General features: G+C 46.9%; 1 protein-coding gene across 3 annotated transcripts in view; it reads left to right on the plus strand.

Annotated features, from left to right (window-relative positions):
• The window catches only part of usp34 (ubiquitin specific peptidase 34), an 84,799-nt gene that overhangs the window by 33,391 nt on the left and 36,160 nt on the right, over positions 1-15,248 (plus strand). For all 3 annotated transcript variants that reach the window (XR_010014876.1, XM_063010710.1, XM_063010709.1), the window contains exons 14-33: positions 1,039-1,859; positions 2,664-2,878; positions 2,962-3,077; positions 4,338-4,465; positions 4,556-4,645; positions 5,699-5,794; positions 5,922-6,004; positions 7,038-7,192; positions 7,330-7,443; positions 8,965-9,064; positions 9,740-9,899; positions 10,086-10,212; positions 10,316-10,463; positions 11,699-11,799; positions 11,887-12,105; positions 12,238-12,363; positions 12,461-12,583; positions 13,590-13,673; positions 14,712-14,798; positions 14,964-15,164. Coding sequence is in view for 2 of the 3 variants with exons in the window: in XM_063010710.1 (XP_062866780.1) it covers positions 1,039-1,859; positions 2,664-2,878; positions 2,962-3,077; positions 4,338-4,465; positions 4,556-4,645; positions 5,699-5,794; positions 5,922-6,004; positions 7,038-7,192; positions 7,330-7,443; positions 8,965-9,064; positions 9,740-9,899; positions 10,086-10,212; positions 10,316-10,463; positions 11,699-11,799; positions 11,887-12,105; positions 12,238-12,363; positions 12,461-12,583; positions 13,590-13,673; positions 14,712-14,798; positions 14,964-15,164 (3,294 nt within the window). In the remaining variant the exon portion in view is untranslated. The remainder of the gene's footprint in view (positions 1-1,038; positions 1,860-2,663; positions 2,879-2,961; positions 3,078-4,337; positions 4,466-4,555; positions 4,646-5,698; positions 5,795-5,921; positions 6,005-7,037; positions 7,193-7,329; positions 7,444-8,964; positions 9,065-9,739; positions 9,900-10,085; positions 10,213-10,315; positions 10,464-11,698; positions 11,800-11,886; positions 12,106-12,237; positions 12,364-12,460; positions 12,584-13,589; positions 13,674-14,711; positions 14,799-14,963; positions 15,165-15,248) is intronic.

The raw sequence follows: 15,248 nt of genomic DNA on the forward strand, positions 1-15,248 counted from the left end.
GCAATCACAGCAGGATACGTTACAATCGGCCCTTCGAGGGCCGCCCTAATGCTGATATGGCCCTCGGTGAAAATGAGTTTGACACCCCTGTTCTAGAGGGAATTTTTATTTGGTTTTCCAGATTTTGTCTGTTAAATCTGAAATCTGTTTAATGGAGGTCCGTTAATTCGAGGTTACACTGTACTTCAATCCAGACGCTGTTTCCCAAACCACATGCAAAATAGTACATCAAACTAACTATGACACGTAACTTTTGGTGACGTCAACATGGTGAGGGTGCAGTGAATTACGCTAGCCCACTACCAATGGGATCAAGGGTTCGAATTGCCAGTGGTGCCATCGGCCGTTTGAACATCTACATACAGATGTGATCGGTTGAGGCCCCGTCCTGTCCTGTGTGTTGCTGCATGGCATCCAGTAAATCCAGGGAAGCCGGCCCACTGTGATCTTGACCAGGATGAAGCGTTGGTAAAAAATTGTATATATAATCTTGTACAGGAGCTCAGGTGGCGCAGCTAGCCTAACCCAGGTTCAAATCTCAACAGGTCCATGATGGGTTGCTGCCTTATCCGGGGTGTATTCCTACCTCCTTTTTTTGGAATACCGAACCCACCATGACCCTGACCAGGATAAATTAATGGATCTTGTGCATAAATAGTTCTGTGCATACGCATGACATAAGATTTGTTATTGGGATTTGACAGATTTTGACACCCTAAATACTTACAGGAACGACAATGTAGAGCATTCCGTGAATATAACCATTGGGCAACTGTAGCCTAGTGGTTAAGGTACTGGACTAGTAAACAGAAAGGTTGCTGGTTCAACCCCCACCACTGCCAGGTTGCTGCTGTTGGGCCCTTGAGCAAGGCCCTTAACTCTCAATTGCTCAGACGTTGCTCAGACGTACTCAGACTGTATACTGTAAGTCGCTTTGGATAAGAGCATCTGCTAAATGCAAATGAAAATCTAAACGTAAACGTGTAAATGTGACAGATTTGGCCTCCCTGACGATCTAACCTTTCTTTCTTTGCGCAGGAGTCGATGCAGGGCAGCTCGGACGAGACGGCGAACAGCGGCGAGGAGGGCAGCAGCGGGCCAGGCAGCAGCAGTGGTCGCAGCGAGGCCTCCAGCAACGAGGCCGAGTCCAGTCGAGCCAGCCAGTCGGCGGGCAGCCCGGGCAGCGAGCTCCACTCCGACCTGGCCGACAGCGAGGTCTTGAAGGAGGACGAGGAAGAGGACGACGAAGAGGACGACGAGGAGGAGGATGACGAGGAGGACGAAGAGGATGAGGAGGACGAAGAGGACAGGCCGACCGTGGCGTCCGAGGGCAGCCCGCAGAAAGAAATGCGAGATTCCAGAGACGCCCTGACGTCTGAAGTGCGCAAACGGAAAGCCGGCGAGGCGCTGGGAGACATCCACGACTCTCCGGAAAGACCCGGAATGTGTGGGTCAGTAATGTCGGGCTCCATCAATCCAGGCCCGAGCCTTCAGAAACCCAAAACGCTTCCCTTCACGCCTGAAGCCGCTGCCGCCATGGTAGCCTCCTCCTCGTTGAGGATCCTGGACCCTTGCTCCTCTTCTTCAGCCTGCTTGGAAGAAACCTCAGAGGAGCGACTTGATGCCACCACCCTGTCCCAATCCCAAAATCAGCAGCAGCAGCAGGAGATGGGAGCGGAGATGGGCCCCTCACACGGGGCGCCGATTACCCAGGAGCCTTCGTGCATGCCTCGTGCCGCGGACTTTCTGTCTGAAGCCATGAGCAACGAGCTCTTTAACTGCAGGCGCTTCATGAACCAGCAGCATCACCACCACCATCATCATCATCATCATCATCACCACCATCACCAACATGAAGGGTAAAGCCAGGCTGGATAAATGTTGCTAACTCATTCTAATACACCATTTGGCCAAAAGTATTTGGACCCCTGAGCATAAGCTTGTTAAACATCCCATAGTGATTACAAACTGTATTAAAACAGTGACCTCTATTTGATCTTTGTAGTATGTCTGTGGGAATTTGTGCTCATTCGGTCAAAAGAGCATTTGTATGGCTGGTCATTGGGGCAGTTGTAGCTCAGCGGTAAAAGATCTGGTCTAGTAGGCAGAAGGTCGCTGGTTTAACCCCTACCACTGCCAGTTTGCTGCTGTTGGGCCCTTGAGCAGGGCCCTTAACCATCAATTGCTTAGACTGTATACTGTAAGACGCTTTGGATAAAAGCATCTGCTAAGTGCCGAAATGTAAATGGTCAAGAAAGCCTAGTTCATTCCAAAGCAGTTGAGTGATGCTGAGGTCAGGGTCAGCTCTGTGCAGGTCACTGGAGGACGTCCGAGCTTTTATTCATGTCTTTGAGCTTGTGTTGTGCTTTCTCAGAGGCACAGTCATGCCAGAACAGGAAAGGGCCTTCCCTAAACTGCTGCTGCAAAGTTGGAAGCATGTTATTCCCTATATGTAACTGATTTATTACACCTGTTAGCAGCAAAAGTTGTAGCTGAATTGTATAAAGTCAGTAATTAGAAGCGGTGTCCCAATACTTTTGCCCATATTGTGTAGAGTACGTTGTGCTTTTAAGCTGCTCTAACACTCTTACAGTGTTTTGGTCCGGAAAGTATAAGTATAAGCAGCGCCGCTCTCGGACACTAAAGCTGACCTCTGTTCACAGCCACATGGTGGAGGACATGCTGAGCGCGGACGACGTGAGCTGCAGCAGTTCCCAGGTCAGCGCCAAGTCGGAGAAGAACATGGCGGACTTCGACGGCGAGGAGTCCGGCTGCGAGGAGGAGCTGGTCCAGATCAACTCTCACGCCGAGCTCAGCTCTCACCTGCAGCAGCACCTGCCCAATCTCCCCTCCATTTACCACGAACACCTAGTGCAAGGTGCGCACCACAGGAGCAGTTTTTTTTTCTATGTGGAAAAGGCCGTGCTGGTATGTTTATCATCTGAAGTGTGATATTCACAGGTCCTGCAGTGCATAAGCACCAGTACTCGGGTCATGCGGTGACGGACGTCAACCTGGACAACGTGTGTAAGAAGGGCAACACGCTTCTGTGGGACCTGGTGCAGGACGAGGACGCGGTGAGCTGGGATTTGTAGACGGGGGTGATGCTTGTTCTGAGGGGAAACGGCTTTTTTTGTAACGTAATTTAGTCATAGCCAGTTGGAACTTATCTCTCCGTCATCGCTGCCGCCACAAACTGAGTCTGTCTGACAGCTGAGTCTGTGAGTGTGGAAACCCCACCTTACCCTCCCATCCTCAGACACGGCCAGTTATGTCTGTCGGTTGCCCGGCCACTGCTGAGACCATTCAAAATCTGACCTCGAGGGTGGTTTGTGAGCTCAATATGCCGCTGCACCATCCGAGAGCATCTGTGACATAGTGGGGTTGAGGTCAGGCCTTTGTGCATCATTCTGTAGTCCTCGTTATGCCCATATTTGGAGACCCGGGTCTAAGCCCGATTTTCAATGGCAAAAATGAACGGGGTTTTCAAAAAATCGGCTCTAACGCATCCTGTGCTAAATAAACATGTTCAGAACCCTGTACGTTTTGTCCTGTGTACATTTTTCTCCTGTACATCACTGGATTCTCTGAATTACGAGGCTGTTAAAGGGGCATAATACTAATAATGCTACACAAAAGCTAATGCTACTGCGCATTGATTAGACGTCACTGAACTGCACCAAAGCAAGGCGTACTATGGTGGTCGTATCGCTTTGTTGTTTGTCCCCCTTTCTCAAAAATATAAAGTAAAACTTGTGAATATCACCGCACTGTTACGCCGCACTGTGAATCGCGCTGCTTCGTGCGCTTATTTAAGAGGCTTCCAGTCTAGTGACGTCAATTCAGTGCGCAGTAGCATTAGCTTACATAACGACTTCATAATTCAGAGGATCCAGTGATAATAGACAGAAAAATCTCTATAAAACAAAACCTAACAGCTTTGGAACATTTTTTATGACTACATGACGACCAAATATGGGCATAACAACATGGCGTGGACTACAAAATGACGACACGACTTCAGTGGTCTATGACTAAAATCCTAATAAAACAAACAAACAAACAAAAGCTCCTCCACACTAAACTTAAACTACGTTTTTAAGTATGTCATTAATTCCCGGAAAGGGAAAATCACCCCAAACCAGTGCCACATAATGTATTTCATACAATTGCGCTTTTACGCTTGTCCTCAGTGAGTGTGATTATAACACCTGAACTGAATCAGATGGGGGCGTTTATATACTTTTGGCTGTGTAGCGTAATCATTAATGTAGCGTTTGTGTCTCGGATGATGTGGCGTATTTCATAACGATGATGTATTGACCTTTCACCGTCAGATCCACCTGTCGGAGGGTTTGATAAACGAGGCGGAGAAGCTGCTGTGCTCGCTGGTATGCTGGTTCACAGATCGTCAGATCCGCATGCGCTTCATAGAGGGCTGTCTGGAAAACCTGGCACATCACAGGTGAGACTGTAGATAATGTAGGGAAGCGAACGATGAACCAGCTGGAAGTCCCTGCTCATTGTGGAAGTATTAATTGTGTGTGTGTTTTAGGTCTGTAGTCGTATCTCTGCGTCTGCTGCCCAAACTCTTCGGGACCTTTCAGCAGTTCGGTTCCAGCTACGACACTCACTGGATCACTATGTAAGATGATTAGATTTTTTTTGTTCTGATCTTGCAGTCGTTGCTTTGACCAGTTTGATTGATCTAAAGCGACGGCTGAATGTTTTAAAACACCGGACACGAGGATCAAGATACATACGTTCGTATTGCCAAAGCATAATTACAGTTTTAGGAAATATAACATTTACATTTACATTTTCAGCATTTAGCAGACGCTTTTATCCAAAGCGACTTACAGTACAGTGACAGTATATTGTCTAAGCAATTGAGGGTTAAGGGCCTTGCTCAAGGGCCCAACAGTGGCAACCTGGCAGTGGTGGGGCTTGAACCAACAATCTTTCGATTACTAGTCCAGTACCTCAACCACTAGGCCACAACTGTCCATACTGTTTCCTCCGGGTGCTTCGGTTTCCTACCACAGTCCAATAAAATGCAGACAGGCTAATTGGAGACACTGAATTGTCCTATAGGTACCTAGCCACCAGGATGCATAAACCAGTGCACTGTAGTGCCGGTCCCAAGCCCGGATAAATAGGGAGGGTCGTGTGTGTCAGGAAGGGCATCCGGCGTACAAACTGTGCCAAATCAATAATGCGGATCGCGATCGGAAGCAAGCCGAGGAAATAGAACTAAAATAAAATAATAATAATAGAAGGTATACAATATATTAAAAATGTAATAGATATAAAAAGAAATTGTGTGTGTGTGAGAGAGAGACATGGTCACCCTAGTGTGCAGCTCTCTCTGTGCTCCCCCAGTAGGTGGGGCAGTTTGTCAGGGTCTGGTAGGGACATAAAGTCGGGGATGATGATGTTAAATCTGGGGAAGAATTGGGACCAAATGTGGTGGTACTTGGTACACTGGGTGAGGAAGTGCAGCTCCGTCTCTACTGTACTGAGAGTGCAGTGCTGGCACAGCCTCACCTTCTTTGGTTCCGTTCAGTGTTTTAAACCATTTATAGTTCATTGCCCTCTTTTGGGTTCTCTACTGTAACTATCTACAGCAGGTTCGGACAGAAACGTGCAAAAAGTACCATCAGTACCGTTAGTCGTGTTTTTTTGGTGTGTTTTGTAGGTGGGCCGAGAAGGAGCTGTACATGATGAAGCTCTTCTTCGAGGACCTTTTGCACTACATCCAGGAGGTGCGGGAGGAGCGGCACAAGTTTACTTTGTGAGTACCTCGAGTCGTTCCTGCACCTCCTTTTAATCTAAATGACTTTTTTTCTAACCCAAGTGTATTGATGCGCTGCGTGTGTGTGTGTGTGTGTGTGTGTGTGTGTGTGTGTGTGTGTGTGTAGGTACAGCCACAGTGCAGAGGTGCAGGTACGACTACAGTTCCTGACCTGTGTGTTCTCCACGCTGGGCTCACCCGATCACTTCAGTAAGTGCCCGTCTTCAAACTCACACACACACACAATAACACTTGACAGGCCGCCATGTTCCACGTGCATCTCCAGTGTCTGAATCAGATCTGAATGGCTCCAAGTTTTAATAACAGAATGTTTTATCGGGCTGTTTTTATTTGCTTTATTGAACAAATTTGGGGATGTTTTTAAGCTGCCTATCTGTATTGGTCGGTAATAATAAAAAAATGCTTTGGGGTGCCTAGGTGGCACAGCGATCAGTCGGCTCTGCGCCACCTACCAGGCACTATTGGCAGGGCCTGCAGCAGACAAAAATCGGCCACCGAGTCTGCTGCATGGGAAAGACTGGACTAAACTGGGTGCAAGGACCCTGGGTGGCAGACCTAGGTGCCTGTACAGAAGAGTAAGAGGCTCATGTGCGAATCCACCGAGGCACGGGTGAAAAGAAGGGGTTGAGGGGCCGCGCACACATCGGAGGGGGCTTCGAGCAGGCGAATATACCCCCCTCGAACGCAATCGGGATCCCCGGCATCGGAAGACTAATTGTCTACAGTAACATCTGGAGAAAAGGGGAGAAAATGCAGAAATAAATCTAAACAAGACAAGCTGTAGCCTAGTGGTTAAGGCACAGGACTAGTAATCCAAAGGTTGCTGGTTCAAGCCCCACCACTGCCAGGTTGCTGCTGTTGGGCCCTTGAGCAAGGCCCTTAACCTTCAATTGCTCAGACTGTATGATGTAATGTAAGTCGATTTGGATAAAGGCGTCTGCTAAATGCAGAAAATGTAAATGTAAAAAAAAATTGCCACTGGCTGTGTCTTTTCTCATAAGTGCTGCAAATGCGACCGCTGCTGGCTGTTCAGTGATGGGTTAATATGTGAAAAGATGCACTCGGTAATTGGATATGACAAAATTGTGGGGGAAAATGCATAAAAAAGAAGATACCAAAAAAATAATAACAGGAGCTGAATGTTCGGGCCGTGAGACCGGATGTAAGTATAAGGAATGAAGTATAAACATGCACCACCTCTCTTTGTATCTGTGTGTATCAGGGCTGAGTCTGGAGCAGGTGGATATCCTGTGGCACTGCCTGGTCGAGGATTTCGAGTGTTACGACGACGCGCTGCACTGGTTCCTGAATCAGGTGCGCAGTAAAGACCAGCACGCCATGGGCATGGAGACCTACAAACACCTCTTCCTGGAAAAGGTGGGACATCACAAAACTCCCCTGAAAGAGCAACGATGATAAACGATTTTCTAAAGGATGTACTGTAAAAGTATTCGAATGATTAAATGATGTTTTGATTAATATATTAATATGATTTTTTTCCCTCTCTGTGTTAGATGCCTCAGCTGAAGCCGGAAACCATCAGTATGACCGGGCTCAATCTGTTCCAGCATCTCTGTAATCTGGCTCGTCTGGCCACCAGCGCCTACGACAGTAACTCCAACTGCGAGGTACAAACCGAATTACCACGCTCTCTGATAGCTCATAAAACATGTTTTGGGTCGGTTATGCCAAGTTCACACTACACGACTGGATCTCTTGTAATCGGGAGTCTTTCAGGTCGGTGTGTATTTCACACTACACGACTGATCGGCGATAGAGGGTCACACACTACACCATCTATCACCAACTGGAATCGCAGGCGAGCTTCTCTGGTCTCCCAAACTACGTTCTGTCACGAAAACAGAAGTGAGAAGTGACGAGGGGGTTTAATGACACCACGTCCAAAAATGCACGTCAACAAGTAGCGAGCGATCAGAGTTTGTGTGCTGATGTGCAGCGTAAAAGCAAAGAAGAAAAATAAATTAATCTGAGTGGATTTGGCTACATGAGCAGCATGGTTCGTTCTATAGTGAGTTGGAGGTTAATAAATATTTTTGCAATGCAGCGTGGGTGTTTTGTAGAGAACGATAAAATCAGAAATACTGTATAAAACTTGTGTGTGTGCTGATGTATTCTGATATAAACTGTATTAAACCCCTGTCCCACCTTTTTACACCTCCTCCCCTCCATTTCCTTTCACCCTGTACCTTGCGCTCTCATTGGCTGTTCGACTCCGCACTCATTGCCAGTCGGGCAACTCTGATCCAGATATCTGGCAAGCTAGAAATCTCTCTTCTCGGATCGAGTTTTTGAGTAGTTCACACACAGCGATTGAGAGCCGAGTTCGATCGCTGAGCAAATCTAGCGCCAAAAATCGTGTAGTGTGAACTAGGCATTAAACCACTGTTTGTTGACGTTTTTGAACCCAAGGACTGCGGCTCGTAAGCCGCTCCTGTTCAGCAGGTGGAAGTTTATCCACCGGAGGGAGCTGTTCTCACAGTTTGTAACGGCAGTAGCGTCACTTTACCGCTGTTACTATTGTGACGAAGCTTTTGGCTGTACAAATGGCTCAGCTTTCTCCAGTGCCCTCTGTCGTGTTGCTTGTAGTGGAATAACCCTTGATGGCGCAACCCACGTCGTGATGTCGATCCAGCTTATTGTGGAATTCCCTCCACAAGTCTCGTCATATCAACACCTGCAATGTTGTCATGTGGGCGCCTCATCACACGCCCAAAGTCACGTAACATGCCGGACTTTGGCAAGCGGGATTCAGGAGCTCCTTCTCTGTTCTGGCCATCTCATACATTTGCTCAGTGGTCATCATCTTCCTCCATGGGATTTTCAACAGTTTTCAGTCATCGAAATTCAGTGTGCATGTTTTTTTTTTTTCAATTCAAATGACCAGCTAAATACAGAAATTATTATTAGAACTGTCAAACAACAGCAGGTTATTTTAATTATTATTATTTAGAGCCATCTAGGTGATTTTGACTCTATCTGCTGACCAGAATGATGCTCTGTGGCGACTCTAAATATCTGAACGGCCGAAATAAAATAAAGAAAATATAAAAAAACATGCTACTTCGGTCAGATTGCTGATTTTTTCCTCCTCATTGTCTCTGTTTGTGTTTCTCTCTCTCTCTCTGTAGCTGTGTGGTATGGATCAGTTGTGGGGAATCGCTCTCAGAGCACAGTCTGCAGACATCAGTCGAGCGGCTGTCCAGTACATCAACTCCTACTACATCAACGGTACGTGCACACACCCTAATACAAACCGGACCTGTAACACCATCAGTCTCCAAATCCCCCTTAATCCCCCTAAACCAGTTATAGTTGGCTGCTGAGACCCCTGCCCCTTCCTCTCTGAGGCCTTCACACTGTTTGATCTCTAGTGTGCATAATAACTAAACTCCAGCGAGCACAAAATAAAATTGGTTTATACACTGTGGAGTCACATTATCATGACCATCAGCTAATATCCAGCAGCTAGACGGGCTGGGAGTGACTCGGTAAGGTCCTGGTAGGTCGTCACAGGTATCTGGAGCCATGCTGACTGCAGTGCATCCCCAATGCTGGATGGGGCGTGGAGGAGGATCCATAGAGCCAACATGACCATTGAGGTGGTTCCACAGATGATCAACTGGGTTAAAGTCTGGGGAATTATGGGGTCAGGGTAGTACTCGGAAGTCTTGCTCATGCTCTTCCAACCATTGTGGGACATTTCTAGCCGTGTGACGTGTCGCATCGTCTCGCTGGAAGATCCCATCCAAGCCAGGGAAGAGAATCGGCATGTATGGGTGTACACGAGTGCCTTCCACACCTTATATCCCCACCAAGCCAGCTCACGAAACGTGACTTCCTTCACGTGTGTAACGTGGTGTATTCAGCTGTAGTGTGCTTACGAAGCGTGCATGTGTGTTTCAGGGAAGACCGGTCTGGAGAAGGAGCAGGAGTTCATCAGCAAGTGCATGGAGAGTCTGATGATGGCGTCGGCAAATCTAGAGAAAGACCCGCACTCCAGCCTGACCATCATCGAGAGAGGCCTGCTGATGCTGAAAACGCACCTCGAGGCCTTCAGACGCAGGTAATCGCAGCTCTGAATCCAACCCAGTCAAATATGACGCCTGACCACGAAGTCGGTTGCAGTTCCACTATAAAAGCCTGTCTGACCGTGTAGAATTGGCGTATGACCATAAAATATCATGATAAATCAGGATTACTTTGATGTCTTACTACTGTTTTTGGCTCCGACGCTCTGGTGTTTGTGCAGGTTTGCGTATCACCTGCGGCAGTGGCAGATCGAAGGCGCGGGGATCAGCAGCCACCTCAAAGCCCTTAGCGACAAACAGTCCATGCCTCTGCGTATCGTCTGCCAGCCGGCCGGCCTGCCGGACAAGGTACACGTGCCCACACACGCGTACACAGATAACCAGAAACCTGAAGCTGGACCAGAATAATTAATACTTTTATATTTTGCTTTGCTTTTTCGTCTGTGTGTAGATGACGATAGAAATGTACCCGAGCGATCAAGTGGCCGACCTGAGAGCCGAGGTCACCCACTGGTACGAAAATCTGCAGAAGGATCAGCTCAGCCAGCAGGCCCAACTGCAGGAGTTCAACCAGAACACACGCCAGCAGGAGTTCCCAGGTACACGCAGCACAGTCGGCTGTGCCTCACGTTCACCGGTTGATCTGCACTATGAGGCGGTCCTAGCAATTCAGTTAGTCGAAACGTCCAAGATGTCGAAGTCTAAAGCAGCTAGAAACACTGACCCTGGTAACTGAGTTTACTGAGGAACTGAGGAAACTCCCAACCGATTCTGTGGACGAGAATTTTCATATTTGAGACAGATCATGAAGCCTCGCACCGTCGCTGGATGTTCTAGGTTTACGTTCAGCTATTAAGGTAGCTGTGCTGTGTATCGTAGCTTCCATTTATTCTATCATTCAATTCATGAATGTAATGTGTTCTGCTGTGAAATGTGTCTCTCTTCTTAAAAAATCGGTGCTTTTGAAAAACAAGGTCCGTGAAATTTCCCCATGAATTTAGTAGGACCCCTCGATGAGCCTGTTATTGTCTTTAGGCACTTTTGGGTAGCACTTCTTGGTTTGCTGGTAAATTCAACCCTGGTTACAGAACAGAATCTCATGTGGTTTTATGTAGTGTATTGCAGACCATACATTTTTTTAACCAAGCCGAAATAGAGATGATCCTAAATTTCTGAAAACAATTGGTCTAAATGTACGCATATTAATTCTTTAAAGCCGAAACCACCAAAACAGTGCCCAAAGTGGGGTCAAAGCCCAAATTTTTTGAAGCTGGAGTGCTTATTTGATCTTCTGTGAAACACACAAAAAAGAAATTAAATAACAGTTTGCGTATATGAGTTTTGTTTTGTATCGTATTTGATACATCAGGATTTAATGTGTTAATTTTTTTAAACATGTATTGCTTACTGCATGTTTTTAACAAACAAAAATGTACATAAAATGATTTTAACCCCGTTCCCCTTTGGACTCAAGTAATATAAAATAAAACTTATAAATGAATAACTGGGGTCTCAAAAAAAAAAAAAAAAAAAAACCAAAACCATTGGATCGCAATAAAAAAAAAACACCAACCTACTAAAACTACACTTGACGGGGGCTGTAGACTGATGTAAAAAATGACCTCCACCTCCGGCCGTGAGTATAACCACTGTGTAAACACGGCGTAAAACATCTAAATACACAAACAAATAGATAAAATAAATATTGCAGACCATACGTTCGACTTAGTCCATCTTTAGGACAACCACGGGGTAAAACTGCCCCCCTTGGACCCTTTTCTGGACCACCAGTGGGTCTCATCATTCCTGTTTTGCATATCTTGTGTGTGTGTAGGTGGTCTGATGGGTCCGGTCAGAATGATCTCCTCAGGCCATGAGCTCACCACAGACTACGACGAGAAAACTCTACACGAGCTCGGCTTTAAGGACATGCAGGTACCACCACACACACGACCGGATTCACCATATGGCCAAAAGTATGTGGACACCCGACCGTCATCCGTTTCTCCGTTTCTCTCTCAGATGGTGTTTGTGTCTCTGGGCGCCCCTCGGAGGGAGAGGAAGGGCGAGGGGGTGCAGCTGCCCGCGTCCTGCCTGCCCCCTCCTCAGAAGGAGCACATCCCCATGCTGCTGCTGCTGCAGGAGCCGCACCTCACCACGCTGTTCGACCTGCTGGAGATGCTCGCCTGCTTCAAAGTGCCTGGAGCCGAACAGTCCGAGCGGCCTCAGCACGCCACGCAGGTAACCGCACCTCGAACTGACCCGAAAAACTCCCGCTCTCCTTATGGTCCATGTGGTTTTCCTCCGGGTACTCTGGGATTGTTTTGTCGCAAACCTTTCTTTCCCGTGTGTGTTTTTGTTCTTTATAAACAGAACGGACGCTGTGAGGATCTTCACCTGCACGCTGAGAATCTCTCCCGGCGCGTGTGGGAGCTGCTCATGCTCCTGCCCACGTGTCCCAAAATGCTGCAGGCCTTTCAGAGCATCTCGGATGACACGGTCAGTCGCTTCGACCCCTCGCTGTAACGTTCCAGACATTCGGTGGCTTCTTTACGGGCCCGTCTGATTTGAGGAAATGTGCTGGTGTGTGTTGTAGGGATCCGACGGGCTTTGCTGGAAGGACCTGCTGAGGATAAAGTCTCCTCATAAGCTGCTCTACGCCCTGGAGATCATTGAAGCTCTGGGCAAACCCAACCGCAGGATCCACAGAGAGTCAACGGTACACACACACACACACACTCTTAATAAAAGTATAGAGGATTAAGAGTGTGTGTGGATGAAGTAAACTGGTTTGAACAGTTTGTGAGGTATAAGCTGAATAAGCCAATCTCTGAATCTTTTTACAATATCATGCACGGTAGATGGTGAATTTGTGATCTTGCATTGATGAATGTTCCTTTTGAACTGCTTGCCAATCCTCATGAAGTTTGGCACCACGTGTCGAGCCACGACCCTACTGTTTGATCCTTTAACACCCAAACATGATTCCCTCACCTGTTACCAACTCACCTGCTTATCATGGAAGGATGTAACCTGAATATTCTATAAACTTTCTATAGTCTTTGGAGTGTGTTGCATGCATCGAATTCAGTAAAGTTGATCAGTGAAAACACTTAAATAAAGATTTAAGTGAAATAACACATGACAGAAATGGGGTTTGCATAAAGATGCATTATTACTTTATTATTAAGGCTGTACCTAATCCAAAGCTGTGACAATTGTCACAGACCCTGAAACAAGCCTTTTCCCGTGTTATAAATTTAAGGTTTGTGTTTAGCGATTTAACGTTTTTCATTCATGTACAGTTCAAGCGCCTCATGTCTACTGCTTAATCTGCACTATGACGTGGTCCTAGCAATCCTACGGCAATTCAGTTAGCAGTCGTTTACTCAAAATGTCCAAGTCGAAATGTAAAGCAGCTAAAGTCACGACTCCGGTGACTGTTCTGTGCACGCAAGGGCAGGGGGTGTCAAAACACAGGCGATAATTAGCTTCCATTTATTCTATCATTCAATGTACGAGTGTAATTTAATTCAGTGAAATGTGGCTCTTTTTTTAAAGACAAATCCATGAAATCTGTGATTTTGGAAAAACAAGGACTGTGAAATTAAGCAAATCCTGTTACTGCAGTGAATCTAACTTTGATAGTGGTAATACTGGAGAAATCTGACTAGATTATTTTGTGTGTAAACACACTCACTGACCTTTGGGTTTGTGTGTTACAGGGCAGTTACAGCGACCTGTACCCAGACTCGGACGACTCCAGCGAGGACCAGATTGAAAACAGCAAAAACTCCTGGAGCTGCAAGGTCTCACACACACACACACACACACACACACACTTTTTAACACACAAACACATTAATACAAGGCTGGAAAATTCATACATATTATTTAACAGAGAAGCAGAATGCTCATACACACCACACACACACACACACACACACACACACACACACACTTTTCAACATGCATACATGTTCATACAAGGCTGGAAAGTTTGTACACATGATTTAATAGAGAAACAGAACTCTAATCCATATTACACACACACACACACACACACACTTATACAAGGCTGGACAATTCAAACATATAATTTAATAGAGAACCAGAACACTCACTCACTTTCTTAACCACTTATCCAATCAGGGTCGCGGTGGGGTGCTGGAGCCTTCCCAGCTTTTCAATGGGCGCAAGGCACACAGTAACACCCTGGACGGGACGCCAGTAAATCGCAGGGCAGACACACATACACACACACACACACACACACACATTCACCTAGAGGGCAATTCAGTGTCTTTAATTAACCTGACTGCATGTTTTGGACTGTGCGAGGAAACCGGAGCCCCCGGAGGAAACCCACACAGACACGGGGAGAACATGTAAACTGCACAGAAAGGACCTGGGCGGCCCCACCTGGGAATCAAACCCAGGCCCTTCTTGCTGTGAGACGACAGTGCTACCCAGCGAGCCACCGTGCCATCAGAAGCAGAACACTCATCCACATTATACACACACGTGCACACACACACACACACACACACATATATATTTCAACTCTTATACACATTTATACAAGCCTGGAAAATTCATACATATAACTTAATAGAGAACCAGAACACCACATCCACACTGCGCACACACACACACACACTTGTAAACTCCAGATCATCAGGAGCTGGGTTTGTTACCTCACCGATGGTGTGTTGTGTGATGTATCTATGATGATTTCTTAGACTACAGAAATGTTATATGCTAACCTACATGAACAGCCCCGTTTCAACCGGTCTCTCTGAGCAGCAGTTTTAAGTGTGATCTGCTTTTTGGCTGTTTTTCTGTAGTTTGTGGCATCTGGAGGTCTTCAGTTACTGCTGGAGATTTTCAACTCGGCAATCCTCGAACCCAAAGAGCAGGAGTCGTGGACTGTAGTGAGTATTCCCATCCATACATCCCATATTAGATGCACTGAAATGAGAGGCTGAGCGTGTCGAGGCCGTGTCAGTGACCATGTCGTGTTAAACCGTGTAAATTGCCGTGTTTTGGGTTGCCAGGTTCATCTTTTTGTTTCATCTGTGTGTGTGTGTGTGTTACAGTGGTTGCTGGACTGCCTGGCGTGCCTGCTGAAGCTCATCTGTCAGTTCGCAGTGGACTCGGCCGATCTGGACCTGGCCTACCACGACGTCTTCGCTTGGTCCGGCCTCACCGACACGCAGCGCAAACGGGCGTGGACTGGGAAATCCCGCAAATGCACCGGGGAACACGGGAAAGGCCTGCACATACCCCGCCTCACTGATGTACGGTATCACACAGGAAATGGGTTTTCAGTGGGACAAAAGCCAACTAAGAAATGTGATGTACGTTTAATGGTGTGTGTTCCA

This window comes from Trichomycterus rosablanca, chromosome 15, assembly GCF_030014385.1.
Source record: "Trichomycterus rosablanca isolate fTriRos1 chromosome 15, fTriRos1.hap1, whole genome shotgun sequence".
Classification (NCBI taxonomy): Eukaryota; Metazoa; Chordata; class Actinopteri; order Siluriformes; family Trichomycteridae; genus Trichomycterus; species Trichomycterus rosablanca.